This window comes from Cheilinus undulatus, linkage group 19 (genome assembly GCF_018320785.1).
Source record: "Cheilinus undulatus linkage group 19, ASM1832078v1, whole genome shotgun sequence".
In the NCBI taxonomy this organism is placed as follows: domain Eukaryota; kingdom Metazoa; phylum Chordata; class Actinopteri; order Labriformes; family Labridae; genus Cheilinus; species Cheilinus undulatus.
In genome coordinates, this window is record NC_054883.1 from 17492854 (window position 1) to 17510557 (window position 17704).

Below are 17704 nucleotides of genomic sequence, written 5' to 3' on the forward strand. Positions count from 1 at the left end.
ATCAAAAGGAGGACAATATGGACTGGCTCTCCTTCAGATAGAACTTAAGGTATGCATGTGATAACATAAATAAAATAAAATGTACACATTAGTTTAGGAATGAAAGTGGTAAATCTTGTAAATGATGATGCAAAGATAAGGAGCAAATGTTCTCCTGTTGTTAGATGTCAGGATTCACGTCATTAATGTCAGGTCAGGGTGTCAAACTAGACGACGATGTACGAAAAATTCTGACATGCTAGTCTTGTTGAATCGTGAGGAATTGTAAGGAGTCTTGGGCTTGTTGTTAATTATGTCACACTACAAGACGGTTTGTCGTTCCCGACTCTTAAAATCGGGCCAAAGTTTTGACGACGAGCTGCGACGTCATAGTCGGGCTTAAATCTGGCTTGATTGGTGTAGTCTGAACCGGCCTTTAAACGAACTCAACTTACCAGATAGTCTGGTTCATTTGAAGTGGAGTGAAAGCTCACACGAACTCTGGTCCACCTTAAAAATGGAGGTGTTGGTTAGTTATGTTCTAATTTTCTGAGATACTGCATTTTTAGTTTTCATTAGCTGTAAGCCTTAATCATCAGAATTAGAAGAAATAAACACTTGAAGTATATCAGCCTGTGTGAAATTAATCCATATGAAGTTTTCACTTTTTGAATTGAATTACTGAAAAAAATCTTTTTTTGGATGATTTTCTAATTTATTGAGATGCACCTGTATGTAAGATTTTGTATTTAAAACAAAATAGGGTGTTGAAACTGAATAAAGGAATGTTGTTTTTTTAATCTAACTTGAGCACATATTGCCATGTTTTGTTTGTTAAATTAATGACTTATTTTAGCAGAATTATTTCAAACAACAGTCTTGATGAAGGTCTAATCTACTCAGTTATAAAACACATTTATAAGACAGGCTACTGAATAAATAAGTCCTTGTTATTTTCTGTCTTTATTATTAAACCTAAGTCATGCAGTACAGGCCATTTGTCAGCAGACATAATAAACTTCCTCTGTTACTAAGTTTAGCGTTTAGTTATATTTGATTGCCTTACAAATTTGCAGCTGTTCCCACATGCTGAGGAAAAAAAAAGTCTGATTTTTAAAAAATGTTCACCTAAAAGCTGTCCCCACAATAATCTCATTCCTACGGTGCTTTAGACTTATGAAAGGAAAAAAAAAAATCATCACATACCTCTGTCTTTTGGAAATGTGGCACCTAAATTACCCAGAATCCAACTTTGCAATCAGCAGCTCAGCCAAGGTCCTGCCAAGCTAATAATCCAGATCTCAGAAAATCCTGCCCTACTCGCTTTTTGACCAAAGAAACTGCTGTTTGAGGTCAGTGTGAAACTCAAAGGACAATATGTGCTGTTCATTCTTTTCCTAAATGCAAAATGGGTTTTTTTTAAGCCTTTGAAGAGTTCTTTTCAGAGTTAGGGTTACTATGACAAACCAGAGGAGTTGCACTTAATCTGCTGTCTCCTAGAAGGTGCAAGTTTGACTAACTTACCCTCTGGGTCAATCCGTGGACGCCCTCTTTCACTGAGAACATGAATATACTGTGTGCTTACCTCACAGGTTCTTTAAATATAAAGCTGGACAATTCACCTCATTAATACATGTTCAAATACAGTAAGTCTTCAGCTTGGAAAAACAGACTGAATTAGTCACTTTTAACCAACACGCCCACAGCATCCTAGAGCAGATATTACAGCCACATTTGTATGACTATAAGTGTAACTTTATAAACTTAAAAGTTGTTTTTCATGACTTAAATTTGGCCTGGTGGTTCATCACATAAATGCCTGTCATACAAGAAACCTAAGTACAGATTTCTTATTACTTTTCAGGGACTTTAAAACTTTCAGATGTTGCAGCCTCCGTTACCTGCTGTTGAATTGACTGTTACCTGCAGTCCTGCAATTTCCACATATGTCAAGTGCGCCGCGCGCCAAAGTGCCACAGGTATGCTCAGACTTGCAGCGTATCTCAAACGGAGCGGACTGGTGCTCCAGGCACGCGCCGGCTGTGGAAATGCTCTGATAGACTAGAGATGGAGCGATGTGCTCCGCAGTATGATTCGCCAGTGGATGCTGGCACGGTCACTGTCTGTTGAAATAGGAGGTTGCACTGCCTCTACCACACGTTTACGGCATTTTGTGACACATTGCTTTCATGCGCCAGTCATCATGGGTCCACGTAGCTAAGAGCAGGTTAGTCTCCAGGATTCAGAAATTCACAAATTTTGATGTAAGAAGAACAAGGAATGTGACCTCAGTGTCCTTAATAACACAGGAGAGCAAAGGCTGGGTAAATGTAAAAAACAAGAGCATTGTCTGACTATGACCTTTCTTAAATGGATTTTTCAGAGAAGCAATAGCAGGTTATGAGTACAAGGACTTCTGTTAAATCTTGGCCTCACCATAAAATAAGCTTTTGGCTGTGATAGAAAAATTAATAGGCTATCATTTATTTTCAGATTTAATGGTATTAAGATAAGCTGCTCTTTGACTCAAATAATAGCTTTGTTTCTACTGCAGGGCAGTAAAAAAAAAAAAAAAAAGTTAAAGAATGTCCTTAAATGCAGGACTGAATGAGTTTCATATGCGAAGAGACAACAACTATGTAGTTTCCCACCCTGGCAAGCTGCAGTTCCACATTGTGGCTTTAATTGGCTAAACATATCTCATTATCTACGCTCGTGCCTGTCACGTTACCCACATAGGCTCCGAAGCTGGCAGCAGTGTAAAATACAGAAAGCTTGGAAACATGACAACTGAGGCCATTTATGTAATTGATAAAGGTGTGAGAACAAGAAGATAGATCAGATAGGTTGTTAGCAGATAGCAGAGGCCCTAGAGACTGATTAGAAAATAGGCAACTACCAGAGGAGAGAAGAGCAAGACATCAAAGATATAGATTGTGTCAGTTGGCAGGGTGGGAAGCGCATCAGCAAAACGTACTTCTTGTCTTGTGAATTAGTAACATCAGAGGGCTCAATCTGGCTTATTAGCGCTTGTTTAAAGTGGCTCCAAAATGAATTTGGGCTTCCTTCCCACCCTGGGACTGAAGATGGTTTCAGAAGTGAGCGGAGCAGACAGAGCGGAGAAGAAGAGAGACAGAGGAGGTGATTGCAGAGCTACAGATAGTTTTATTAGGCATGCTACAGACGTAATGCAGAATACACGAGAGAGACCATGAGAGGGAAAACTTAAAAAGCAGGAACCAAGTCGCACCTCTCCTTGTTAGAAAATAATTCATCCTTTAATTGTGCCTCTTCAAAACTATACCAAATCCTTACATTTTGAACTGTATAAAATTGGACTTGGAAGAAAAAATATACAGAACTATTATTTCTGAGCAAACACCAGAGGTCCTGTTGGGCATTTAAAAAAGCGGGCAAAACTCTAAATATCGTTGCATTTTGTTTTTTATCTGAAAAGAAACATCTCAGCCTATTCAAATGCTTGTAGTAAATGAATCAAATGAACTCTAAAGGCACAGAAACTTTGGTCCAACTGAGTAGCCCTCTCGAGTAAACTGTCACATGACAATGAAATCACAGTGGATTCATCTTCTAACTGCTTCCACAGCATGCAACACTGTCCGATGTAAGATCCTATCATAACTATACATGCTTAGAAAACCATTGTCACTGACAATTACACCTCACTGCTATGGAAAAAAAGCACTGAAGGCTCTGAAAACACAGACAAAGAAATACTTGGCCACACTGTGATATGTGACGCTATTTGACTTCAAAACTGGAGAACAATCTTCAACTGAAAATACTCGTGGAATAATGGAATTCAAGTTAATCTGCCTGAAAGAGGCTGCTGTAAAAGTCAAACATGTTGCTGTAAGAGCATCATCTTTTGAACTGAAACAAGAAAATGTTATGAATCTATAACCCTGAAAGGAAACTAAAAAGCTGCGCCTGGTCTGCAGAAGAGCTTCCAAACTTAATTAAGTCTAAAAAATAGCTCGCACTCTCCCTATCCTTCAAAATTATCCAGTACCAATGTGCCTCAAAAGCATAGGAGGATAGTTGACAAACAAGTCCAGCTGTAAAAATGGTTTGTAATGACAAGTAAGGCACATTAATGTATCTGTTCAACTAAATCAAGAAAAAAAAACACTGATGTACATCAAATATTCATATGGCGGACAATCAATCATATTCAATCTTTTTTTGCTAGACATAAAAATACAGAGGTACAGTAAAGAAGAGCTGGGAGGATCCAGTATCTGCAGTGTACTGAATTGTTCTCTTTAAAAAAGGATGCAAGTCAAAGGTTTCAGTCTCAAGGAATGACAGGATTAACAAAAAAACCCCAATAACAAAACTGATTCAATCAATGTGCCCCACAGTGTCCAGACAAGTGTGATGGGCTGCAGACAGCCGGCTCCAAACGGTGAACCGTGTTACCGTCAGCAGTTTGAGGATCACACTCTTAAATGGTGGACTTGGAGAAGGAGACTCGCAGGTGCTGGTTGGCTCCCATGTTGTAGTTGTGAAGGTCAATTAAGGCCTGGATGGCCTCCTCCACCGTAGACATCTGAATCAGAGCCATTTTACGATCCCTGCAAATATTTCACATATTGGTTACTAGCGCAGAAAACATAATTTGATGGAAAAAAAAAGAAAATTTTTCAAAAAATGGACTAAGTGATGTTTTGTCATTGCTGTTTGTTATTTCCATGTAATTAAAGATGGATCCACGTACTGGAAAAACTTGAATGCTTTCACAGTGCCTCCAGCATTGGAGAAGAGCAGCCGCAGATCTTCTTCTGACACATCTTGTCTATAAAAAGAAAGTACAGAGGTTAAAGTCACATAGAAATGTTTGGTTTTTCTTACCATACTTTTTATGGAGGGAGTGCTTAAATCGCCTTTAAAATCATCATTATTATGCTAGAAAAGTTAGCTTTGAAAAAACACTTAACTCTTTCATCCCTACTCCCTTCTCCAGTGTTCAAGCAAGAAAATGACATACTTAAATACTATTGAATATTTCTCTGCAACCACAAGATCTACATGAATAAGCCTGGCATCAATGTAAAGGTAATTCTTTAAAGATTTCAGCAGATGTTAAAAAAATTCCTGTAGAAGTTACTGGGACTGAGTAAATAAAGATGGAACATAGCAGAAATGAAAGATTTATTTTGTCCCCCTGAAGAAAAAAAAAAAAAAAAAAAAAAAAAAAAAAAATCACCTTTAGAATAAATATCTCCTGTGAAATGAAATGCCAAGCCAAGGTTTCTGGGATTAAAACGGCGTGTCATATGACCATATCCATGCACACTGAGACCGCTCTATGTGTCGTTCAGGAGAAGGAGGGGCTGCCCCCGATACTGGGCCCCTCAGGATGACAAGGTTAAGACTTTAAATTTCCCTGTGTCTATTTTAACCCTCTGAGACCTATGCTATTTTTTAACCCTTGTGTCTCATATGGACTTTTTTTTTTGTCTGAAAAAGCTTGTCGAACATCAACCCTGTGGAGCACAGTCAAGCTCTAAGCAACCTTTTTTTCAGGACAACCTGGGCTTTAAGAATATGTCAGTGAACTATGAAGACAAAAAACAAAAACTAAATGGAAATCAAAACACAACGATTTCTATGTATTACACACAGTAAATATAAATGACCAAGGCTTTTCTTGCACAAACTTCTTCCATCTCTTTAGGACCAAAAAGTAGAAAAAGAAAATGATTCTGTGACAAAAAGTCTTTAAAACATTCACATAAAAAAACTCCTTGTGCTTTTGAGAATTTGTGGTATTATTTAAAGCAGTTCCTGTCTGCAGTAACTGAGGGACAAATCATCGTCTCCCTATGTCTCTTTCTCTCCATTATGAATCATTCAGGCTCTGTTCTGTAGTTTCCAAGTCATATCATGACGTGACAATGGAACAGTCTGTCATTGGATACAAACAGACCACGCAGTGGTGGGCTAACCTGCTAGCTGGGGGAACAACCAAAAAATGGATTATAAACAGAGTTAACTGTGTGGAGTTAATCTTTAAAACCCCCAGAAAATCACTCAAGTTTCAGGCTTGCTAGAAAATGTGTAAGAGCTATGAGGGTGTGGATAGATACATTAGAATGGCACAACCGGCACAAACCACATATTATGGAAAATACACCTTTCAGGCTTTTCTAGCAAAGGTATGTGCCCCTGGCCTGTCCACAATCCCCCAAAAGAATCAAAACCCAACCCTCCTTCTCCACCTTTCAGAAAATGTGTGCTAAAACAAGCCGTTCTCAGATTTTTCCCTCATGATGTCGTGAGGAGTTAGCACCGCCCCCAGGTGCGGTTGGCCCTCCCCGCTTGGAAGAAAGTTTTGCCCTCCTCTCCTGATCCTCCTCTTGGCTGCCAGCTGAGAGAAGAATCAGGAGACCCACATCCACTTCCTGAAAGGGGCAGGGTCAGAGGCAGTCAGACAGCTGAGTAACATTTAAAGCCACAGACACAGAAACCGCTCGTTCTGACCAGGGCTGAAACAGAGGGTGTTTTAGACAAGCAAAAACCCAATACTAGAGTGTTTTTTTCAGCAACAAACTTCACAGGCATGTTTTGGGGACCTCTGAGACCAATATAAACTGAAGGAAAATATGTTACCTAAAGTTTTAGATTTAAACTACAATCACAATAACTTAATAAACTGAATTCTTGCTAAAATGAATTAGTAAATACAAGCACTTGATTATCAACCTGTTAATAGAAAAATAGGCAAAATGAATGGTATTTAGCATTTTTCCCCCTAAAAAATGATGCCCTTTTGTAAGCCTCAGTGTTTGTGCAGTCAGTCTGCAGGAAGAAACATCAAAAAGAACTTACAGAGACCAAGAGACATCACTGTTTCCTCTGTTCTCTATCTGCCCTTAACACACACCAACATTAACATGTGCTATTTGCTGATCCATGAATGGAGCAGGCAGCAGCGTAGAAGCTATAGTGAATGATGGAGGAAAGAGACACAGCAGGTGGGACGTAATGCGACTTCAGCAGCATTAGACAGCCTTCTTGTGTGTTTGTGTGCAGTTATTTATGTGTTTTTACTTGATCACCCACTGCTGTGTTCTCTTTTTCTTTCTTTCACTATCAGCAGCTTTAGGATTGACAATACGACTGTTACCTGATTTTTCTTTCACAACTTTGGTTCTTTATGTGGCATGGGATGCAAAAATTTACAGATATTGTATACTTTAAAGAACATGATATCAAACAGTCTCAAAAATGTTGTCAGTTGTAGCCCTGGCCCTGAAATCCTTTGATGCATATCTTAATATATAATGGCTATAAGCCCCAGAAGTTGGAAACTACTCCCAAAGGCAATACCTCCATACCAAAACAGTTGAAAGGTTACGTCTTTGCTCCTTTAAAATTCCTAACATTGTGGCTCAAGCACAAGTTAAACACTGCTCTTATTGCAGTTCAGCTCAGCAGCAATCCCCAGACTTGTTTCAGGTTGTTTCTTGGCACATCAGAGCCTTCACCAGCACTAAATAATAAGACAAGTGACAGAGACTGAGCTGATTCCAAGATACTTACTGGATATTGGAGAGGTGGAGGGTGGCAGATGGTGGGAAGATGTTCTGGAAGTTCTTAGAGCCAGGTTTCTTAAAGCGATGAAGTGGTGAGTTAGCATAATCCTTGGTGAGGCCCTGATCATCCAGGCCATCACGAGGCAGCGCCACTGTCTGGTGCTTGGACAGTGTCACCCGGATGATCTTCCCGTACATCTTTTGACCATTCAAGTGGCTCATTGCTTTGGGAAAGAAAGTTCAATGGTAAAGAGGTTATGTATGAGTTTGACTTGAAGAATGATTTTAAGTAAAGCATCATGAAAACATCACATTGTGAAAAATAGTGATAAGGAGTGACTTCACAGTTGCAGTTCAACTTTCAGGTAGGTAGGGTCAGAGGTGGAGTCAGACAGCTAAGTAACACTGAAAGTCACAGACACAGAAACAGCTCATTCTGAGCAGAGCTGAAACAAAGGGGTTTTTAGACATGCATAAATCCAATACGGGAGTGTTTTTCAGCAACAAACTTCACAAGGATGTTTTGGGGACCTCTGAGACTAAAATAAACTTGTCTTAAAGGGGTAAGACATTTGACCTTTAATCAATGAAAGAGGGGTGGGCGGAGCTTGACACCTCATCCCTGCGTGGCTTGGGCTTTTTAACAGGGCCGTACTAAAAGTCTCCCAGTGTGCAAACATTTTCTCTCGTTTTGGACCATCAAAACAGATCAGAGTTATTCTACCAAATAAAAGATCTGTTCTTTGAGCAGCCAGGTACATTAGATACTGGACACAACAGATAAACATCTGCTACTGATATCTGTTCAAGCCACATTATTTTGCCCATAAGGTCAATATCTGCTGATCTCAATCTAAACCAACGCAATCCCTAATCCAATTCTGTGGATCTGCAAGCTGTTTTTATTAAAAGGTGTTGGCTGAAAACTGAACATCTTTAAGAGAAGAACAAGTTTTCCATTTACAGTTGAGAATTTTCATCTTAACATGGCTTAAGGCTCCTCCTCCAGACAACCTTGTCTGACACATATAACCACTATCATTAAGGATGAAAGGAATTGGATGGTCATGGCATGTGCTTACCTAGCTGTGCCTGGTTGGCGTCCGACATCTGAATAAGAGCGCTGTCTTTCTTATTGTACAGAATTTTCACCCTCTGGACATCGCCATAAACTCCTGCGTTAGAGCCACAGGCAGGAGAGGAAGAGGTGAGGTGGAGAGAAAGCAGACAGTTAGAAAAACACAAAGTTAGCACTAAAGACATGGATATATAAGGACAAGAAACAAAGAAGAGAGAAAGTAGAGAACACACAAGAAATTTACAATAGAATTTCAGAGTGAGAGAGGTGTGAAGAGAGTAGAAGAAGAGAGAAGAAACACCCTCCAAAGATAAGATAAGTTATCAAGCTGTTTCAGATGGCTATAAAAAAATAAAGCATGCAACAAAAATGGTTTAACCTTCCATTAATAGATTACCATGTAGGAAGTCTATGATACTGACATTAACATTAATCTAAACCAATTCACAAAGGGAAAGAATGTACACAATAATATTACACATAATAATAGTAAAGATAATAGTAATAATAACAACTGTCTTAGATAGAGAACAAAAACTAAACCAAAAGAGAAGGTATAAGAAATAAAAGAATGAGAGAGATAAAGTGAGAGAGGGAGAGAGAGGAGATAGATAGATAGATAGAGAGAGAGAGAGAGAGAGAGAGAGAGAGAGAGAGAGAGAGAGAGAGAGAGAGAGAGCTAACGATAACATACCGAAGAGGGTAAACAGACTTTGGGGCGTAACCATCTTTAGAGGGAGAGAAGAGCAACAAGCAGCGTGAGACAGGTAGAGAGGTAGAAGAGTCGGAGCGGAGCGGAGGTAGAGATGGACAGATCGATCCAGAGCGGAGGTAGGTAGGAGGAATGGTGGTTTTTGTTTTCCCCCCGGAGAGTGATGGAGGTGGTGGGTCATGGAGGAGGGGAGCAGGCGGCGGAGGAGTCATGGAGGGGATTTTTGAGGGGTGGAGGGTGGTTAATATGGGAGTGGAAGGTGAAGGAAAGAGGATGGTTTGAGGGGTTAAAAGTCCCCCACCAGCACATGGAGTGGAGGGGGAGGCACGAAGAATGGAGGGGAAAGGAGGGGTGGGGGTAGAGAGAGAGAGATGGGGGTGATGAATAGGGAGGCAAATGCAAATTGGGGAAAGTTTAAAAAATAAAAGTGAGGAGGGGGAGGGACAAAAAATAAAATATAGGTCAGTACACTGGAATAATGCAGGTAGTTTGGTCAGAGATAATGGTTTGGATCAATGTTTTCTTTAGTCAAAATACAGCAAATAACTTGTGCTAAAATGTCTTTCACCCTGGACAAGCATGGGGTAAAAGGTACATTCATGTCAAAATCATAATAAAAATCAGCAATATAAATTCATAACCATGGGATAAAAACAACATGCAGCAGGTAGAAAATCTGAAGATCTACAATCTTTCAGCAGGGGAAAATGATAATACAAATGTGAGCTGAGGGGGAAAAATAGTTAAAAGAACATGCAGTTAAAAACTGTTAAGCAGAAACATTAAGCATGCTGGAGTTGTTATGAAGGCCACTTCTGTAAAATGTGGCGTTCACACAAGTCCAAAAGACTAAAAGAAAGCTTAAGCACAGTATCTTAACATTAGTGGTTCAGGTTAAATGGTTGAGATACTGTCAAAGACCCTGTTTACATCATGCATTAGCATACATGCTGAACATTCAGATACCAAGTGGTAATCCATAAGGCTAGGTGTGAACACACCTCAATGGGAAATGACAAGAACATGATCTACAGAATCTAAAAGACTGCATATGGAGGTGGTCTAGGATGCCTTCATCTACACTGGAATAGTATAGTGTAGACGCTCATGAGTACTTGCACACTTTCAAGATAACCTGGTTAACTGATGTTATCTGCAGAATTCTGCAAATAAACAAAGTGTACTGTAGCTGTGTGTCCGTCCAGGTTTGCCAGTCACTATTTTCCAAGTGACCAACAAGGTGTATTTACTAAAAAGTTAAACACTGGCCCCTTGGAAAGCATGCTCATGACAAAACGGTGAAGAAAGCTGTTTAAGATGCACCACAAGCCTCTTAGCTCATGGTTAGATATTTGGATTGCATGATATTATCGGCATGCTGTTGGTATCATTAGATATTTACTTAGAAGTTAACTATCTCATAAATTATGAAGACAATTTATTCATGACGACACGATTTTTGTACCACAAGCCCTGTTAAGCTCATTTTGTGAAAAGGTTGTCATGTGGTTCATTTTTCTGTTTGCTGTGATATTTTTGCCATGAAACTAATCTTTTGGATTACTTATAATTGCAGCTCTGGTACAATGACACAGAGGGAGGAGGAGACAGAGCAGGCTGACTAAGACTGGGTTAGACTTATACACTCGCCATATTCTCCTTTAATGTCATCAACCATTTCTAAAGACATTCAAAGCTAAGTTTGACCAACATAATCAGGCCCACGAGTGCAACTGATGGTTGAAAAAATGTTCACAGACGATCTGTTGGGACTTTCAAGCCACAGAACTAGGGATGGGAATTGTTAATTTGTATCGATATTGATACCCCTATCGATAGCTGACTAGTGATTGAGTTAAAAAGACTCAGTCTGCTGCATCTATTTTATATCCCTCAAATACGAACACATTCTTCATATTCACAGCTGTATTTATTGAAGTTTCTCGTCAAAAGCTATGCAAAAGCAAAGCTACCGATATCTACAGTGGATTCAAACTTATAACCAACAGGACTTTCTACAAAAGGTTTGGAGCACTTTTCAGCATTGATCTGAGCAGTTGAAGAAGAAAACTGTCCTGAAGCAGCTGAAGAGAGTTTTATGAGTGCCTATTACTCCCAGCTCAGGTGGATATGATTGCATGTGACTTGCACGCTGCGTTTTTTTTCCTCAAGCCGGCAGTTGAAAGTAACACATTCTGGTTTAATGTGATGCACAATACTGATGTGCTTTTAGTTCATGTTCCTCTTGAAGGAACTGCTGTATTTTACTCCTGTTATATCTTAAAGTTACGTCACAGAGACTGTGAGACCTAATAGTATCAAAAGCTATAAAGTTATTGATTTTCGGGTATTAGAAAAATATAGAGAAGTTTCGATCCCAATCCCTACACAGAACACACATTGAAGCTCTAAAATAAACAAGTGGCACGGCCATGCTGTGAGCAGTCCGTTTATAAGTGAGCACGGTGATGAGGTGCCATTTACAGTGGGAATCAACTCTCCTAGGATGGACCTCACATAACTTAATGTCTGCCTACAGAGCTAATTTCTCCGACTTCTGATGATGATTTCAGGCAGACTTTAAAGCTCATTTGTCACGGAAACAAAAAACATGCAATTTTGGCTAAAATCCTAAAGTACAGAAAGGGCAGTGTGACGTGCAGCAGGTCACCTGAATATTGCAGGTCTGTACAATGTGACTATTGCGCATGTGCACATCACCAACTTGATAGAAACACGATACATCGTTCAGTCCTAGTGTGTACTAAAGTCCAATTAACTTGGTATCTGATTACCCAGCACGAACGCCGATTCAAAATGTAAACAGGGTCAAAGGCTCTGCTACGACACATTCATTTACAGCCAGAGATAACAGACTGATGAGGAAAGAGAGACAGAGACATTAGGTAAGACAAAGTAGATGCTTTTAAGTCATAGAGCAAAAAACACAGAGGGAGAAAAGACAGCTAGCAAGCGTTTCAGAGAGGCAGGTGTTTGATCCCAGGACTGAGAAACAGGTTAGGAAAACCACAGAATGATTTCATATGAGCTTTCATATGAGCTGAGGATAGGTGAGGAGAGCTTAGAGAAAAACAGAAGAGAGACAGTTAGCTGAGTTAGATACAGTCTGACAAGAGAAGAGAAGGGCAGAACATTGTAGGGTGAAAACAGGGAGAGCTCTGGTGTTGTGACAAAGACCGCAAACCCCCTCTCTTTTACAGGGACATAATGTGTCTTGACCAAAAGGAGAAAAAAAAACAACAGCAAGGCCCTGGGCATTTAAAGGACACTAGAATATACAGCAAAGAAAAGGTTAGACAAACTGCTCTGTCCTAAATCAAAACTAACTGGAATTTCAACTAAGCTGGTCCATCAATATAACAAAGGTTTGGGTTGTCAGAGTGCAATGTCTGTTACACCTATGACAATTCATTGTTGACTTGTAGGGATAATGCCAATTGAACTGCTAACATACAACAGACCACATCCCCATGGTGGTCATGTTTATGAGATGTCAGGCTAATAGGTGGAAAACTTGAATATTGTTGTCACGTTGTACTGCTATATAAATGTGGGAACTGGATATCTGTTTCCATTTTATCACTTTAGGATTGAAAAAGCCCAACAAGGATAATCCAAAGCTTGATCAAAAGGAGAAACTGGATTTCTTAAGGATTCTCAGGCAAACTGGACTTGGTTAAGTTGGCCCTTTTAGAACAAGCTTAGGATAACCATGAACCCGACGACTGAGAACCTACAAAAACAAAAAGGACAATGGATACCAACACTGTTACTATAGCAGGCAGGTATGTGGTCTCACGGTTCGGTCATGGCATCTAGTGTGTGTTCAGAAGAGTACAAGATGAAAAACCATTTAAAACCCTACATCTGTGATCTTTCACATCTTTCAAAAATGTTATCGTTGTCTCAACATCCTGGGTATAAGCCTCAATGCAGGTTATGTATTATTTTCTAATCCTTATTGGGATTGTGCTACATTCATCAGCTCACCTCTGGATGGGAAAATTGGGCACTAAATTGAACTGATGGTGTGAAAATTGTAGTAGAAATTACTGTGGGGCTTCATAGTATATGTAATGCTGCACATTATTATCTGCAGCAGATGTAAATACTTTTAATTCTTAGACGCCTTTTTTTTTTTAGCTTACCTGGCCATGCTCATTTTAAACCTAACTGCTAAATAGTACGTTCCATCCATCTGCCCATTATCTACACCGCTCATCCCTTCCAGGTCATGGGTGGCTAACCCAGCTGTTATTGGGTGAAATTAAATTGAAAGTTGATGAATGTAACCTACAATTTCCATATACAGTGTGTGCGCTGCACACCGAAGCGCCGCAAGTTTGCTCCGACCAAAGGAGAGCGACCTCACCAACTGGAAGCAAGTCTAGCGCACAGCACTGCAGCACGCAGTCCTGAGCAGCAGGAAGAGATCACGGGAAAAGTTCATGCAGGAATAGTATGTCAACGGCAGACTATTTTACCTTTTGGGGTTAATTTATCATCCTTTCCGGTATAAGTCCATGATATTATTGCTTCCGCCATTGAATGAATACATTAAGAAGTTAAAAGGTTAATGTTGACTTGAAGGATGTGTGGTTTTATGCAAAATTTGTTGGGTAAATATCCCCAAAAGTTAACTTTTCCCCGTCAATGGCGTCGTTGTAGGTCTGTAACCTACTGACCTCTCGGTGACCCTTTGCTCTCACTGCAGGATGAGACAAACTGTTGATACAGTGATATTTACGATCGGGAGCACGTGCATTGTATTTTATTTTGAAAGAACTGGATGTTCTACGCTTGTGACTTCCATGGTTGGTGCTATCTGAACGACAGTGAATTTGCGAGGTTTGGCAGTGGCCAGCACTGAAAATAGACCTGCAGCATATTTGAAACGAAGCGGAGCAGAGTGGCGCTTCAGGCACGCGTCGCTGCCGGTCTGAAGCGCCGGCTATGGAAATAGACTAGGGAAGAAGCGAAGTGCTCCGCAGTATGATTAGCCGGCATTCCGCAGCGTGCACGCTGTATATGGAAATTTGGGGTTATGTATTTGTGACGTAATGGAAGCTAAAGGGTAATCAAACATGTTGTAACTAGGGATGCATGATATTGAATTTATGTTGCTACCATTATGATGCTAATGCTAGCAGCTACTGCCACAGCATACTCTGTTAATAGTCCATGGCTGGGATGTCAACTCCTTAGTGTGACTTATAAGATCTGGTCATTTTAGCCAATACCGTATATTGATACTGGTATATAAACACTTTTTTTATTGTTAAAAATACAAGTGTTCCAGTGCAGAGAGTCTAAGTCAAACAGAGCTGAGGAGTGAGGGAGTAGACAGTCTGGTAGTTGTTTTTATGTGTGGGGCTTAATTTTAAATGTTTGGAGCAGAGGTGAAGATGGCCTAGTGGTTTACAGTGTGCCCAGTGAACAAAGGTGGCCCAGGTTCAAATCCAGCCAGTAGCTACTTTCCAGCATGTCTCTCCCCAGCTCCCTCATCCTTGTATTTCCTCTATCCACTGTCCTCCTTTATAAACACAGGTATAAAAAGTCAAAAAATAATAATTAAAAATGTTCAGGGCTCACAGAGGCCTTTTAGACAGCCAGGGTTCTGCGCCGGTTCCTGAACCTTTCGGAACCGGCAGGCGTGTTCAAACCAAGAAAAAACTGGTTCTGAATCTGAAAAGTTTGTTCTCAGCTGGAACCAAAATTAGTTGGTTCTTGCTTGGGAACTGTGATATTAGTGGGTGTATCACATTCTAGGTTGTGAAGACGAGCAGAAATAGAGAAAACGTGGTCTGCTGGGGAGACAAAATGTTTGGTAGTGATCTGAGCATCGAAAGAATTCCAGGTGAAGCTGGAGAGTAGTAAAAGGAGAAGCAGGTTACATGCCGAACTCGTGGAAGAGACAATGAAGGCTGGGATCACCTGAACCCCAGACCAAATAATAAATTAACTCAAGAAACTGAAGAAGGAATAACGGGACAGCAGGAAAGACTTGGGCAAAAGTGGAGCTGGACATGGTGATACATGTCCATTATGTCCTGCCATTTTGGTTCCTCTTAAACTGGTGTGAACACAGGCTGGTTCGCCAGAAAGCACCAAGGTTCTGAGACTCCAGAACAGAACCAGAACCAGAGATAGAACTGTGTCTGTCTGAAAGCACTCACAGTGGGCCTTCTTGGTTGTGTGGCACCCCTGGCAACCACCTATGCCTAATGGTACACTGGTATACATATTTGACAAATATTAAAGGCTGATATCACAGATGATACATTGGCTGTAAATATCAGCAGAAATGTTAGTATCTGCTGACACTGATATGCCTGTAATATCGTGCATCCCCAGTTTAAACCACAAAATATGATGCAGTGTTTTTCTTGATTTTCAGTCTCATTGGCCATGTAGTTCTTATTTCATTCAGGAAGTGATAAGAGAAAACAGCTGACAGAATCTCCGTGAATTACAACCTGTTACAGTACGACATGATAACAGAATATGAGCATCCACCCATGAATGTGACATCACAGAAATGTGACCACTGTAGGAATAGAACCAATCCATCTGTTTGAAGTTAAAAATGTAATAAAATCTTCTCAAAAATAACAGAAAAAAGAATGTTCAGCTGAAGTATGGGTGACCAAAACTTTGGTATAACTTTTTTTTGTTTTTTTAAGATTTGACATTACTCACATCTAAGAAAGAATAACTCAATTGTACAAGATCACAGATGTGTTGTAATGTCAATATGCCAAATTAAGGTTATGATGTTAGAGTCATGTGAAAAGAGTCCCTGCATGTACTAATCATGACAATGAAGATGGAAATAACAGCATGAGGGACAAACCCAAAAAAAACAAAAACAAGAACAAAACAAAAGAACAAACCATAATAATAAAATGTAAATGAAAATAAAAAGGGATGGGAGTAGTGGGTAAGAGAGATGAATTTTAAGTCTTAGATGGTCCACCTGAGTGGTGCATGTGCCTGGTTGTGTTACTGACCTCCTCATTAAGGTTGCTGACCAGCAGAACACCACCAGACCCGGGACCCGCACCTAAGGCCACCCTCCCTGCAGCAGCAGCTGCTGCCGCTGCTGCACTCAGGGGGTTCAGGGCTCCTGACAGGAGGAGGACAAAAAAATCATGGCATGGAGAGCAGCACTTTGACTGAACAACATTACAACACTGAACTGGGATGCCAGCTGCAACCCATCTAGATTCTTAAAAAAACAGTCTCACCACTATATATATGCTAGATTTAGTATAAGGGCACCTTTTTTTTTAACAATATTCACCCCTAGTTAAAATTATTTAGCTAGAGGTCACAAATAACAACTTGAAATGTATGGAAGAAAAAGAAAAGTGTGATCTACCTGGGATCTTACCGAGGAGGGAGTTGGAGTCTTTGCTGAAGGCCGCAGCCACTGATGGGTCGATGCTGGGTTGGCCGTCACCAGCAGGCAGTTCAGGTCGCGTGTAGTCACGACTCTTATCGTTGTTGTACTTGACATTTAGGTTGACCAGCTTGGAAAAGTCAATACGAAGTGTGCAACAGGAATTGTAGATGTTCTGGCCATCAAGTGCCTGACAGGGGAAATCATCGTACTTAAAGTTCGACCACTATGGCATTGCATAGAACTAACAAAACAATTGTGACAATCAGAAAATAGCTCTAAATATGATTTAAATGAGGTTTCTGTGGGTGAACCACCTCTTACCAGTTTGGCCTGCTGAGCATTAACTGGATCACTAAACTGCAGAAGTGCCTGGAACTGATTGTTCTTTGTGAATGTGATTATCTTCATGACTGTGCCAAACTTTGAGAAAATCTGTCAACAAGGAAATAAACACGAGTATTAGTACAAACAGCATTACTACAGCATTCCATGGCATTATGGAAAGAAAAAAGCTGCCCACCTGTTGCAATACATCCAGTGTAACAGGGTAAAACATGTTGTCAATAATGATCCGCAGGACAGGGCTTGAGGCTGCAGCGAGAGCCTCCTGCACATCTGAGCTTGGTGACCCACCAGACTGGACTGCTGACACTGCCTGAAGCACCGCCTGGGTCCGCTATAACCAAACACAATCTTCTGCTCAGATCACAATGTTATCAACAGCACAGAACAAACAAGATACTGACCCATTAAAAGTGCTGTTAAAGAGAATTAATGCATGACCTTGCTAAATAGCTTTATGGGTAACCAGGTAGCCCGATTGTTTTAGATATAAAAAACATTATTTCTACCACTCAATCAATTATTTATCTTTAATTTCCATCTGAATTCCAAAAAATTAGGCAGCAAAATAAACCACTCTGTCTCTCCTCGAACTAACAAGGGTC

At 40.2% G+C, this 17704-nt stretch overlaps 1 protein-coding gene across 5 annotated transcripts in view; it reads right to left on the reverse strand.

Moving 5' to 3' along the window:
* Nucleotides 1–3124: 3124 nt before the first annotated feature.
* The window catches only part of LOC121527734 (polypyrimidine tract-binding protein 2-like), a 28017-nt gene continuing 13437 nt past the window's right edge, over nucleotides 3125–17704 (reverse strand). For 3 of the 5 annotated variants that reach the window (XM_041814768.1, XM_041814765.1, XM_041814764.1), the window contains 9 exons: nucleotides 17278–17433; nucleotides 17079–17189; nucleotides 16734–16944; nucleotides 16363–16478; nucleotides 9314–9347; nucleotides 8624–8716; nucleotides 7549–7765; nucleotides 4721–4798; nucleotides 3125–4577 (listed from right to left, as the gene is read on the reverse strand). In XM_041814768.1, the coding sequence (XP_041670702.1) occupies nucleotides 4448–4577; nucleotides 4721–4798; nucleotides 7549–7765; nucleotides 8624–8716; nucleotides 9314–9347; nucleotides 16363–16478; nucleotides 16734–16944; nucleotides 17079–17189; nucleotides 17278–17433 (1146 nt within the window). In that variant the 3' untranslated portion in view covers nucleotides 3125–4447. The remainder of the gene's footprint in view (nucleotides 4578–4720; nucleotides 4799–7548; nucleotides 7766–8623; nucleotides 8717–9313; nucleotides 9348–16362; nucleotides 16479–16733; nucleotides 16945–17078; nucleotides 17190–17277; nucleotides 17434–17704) is intronic. The other 2 variants (XM_041814767.1, XM_041814766.1) reach the window with 1 other exon arrangement.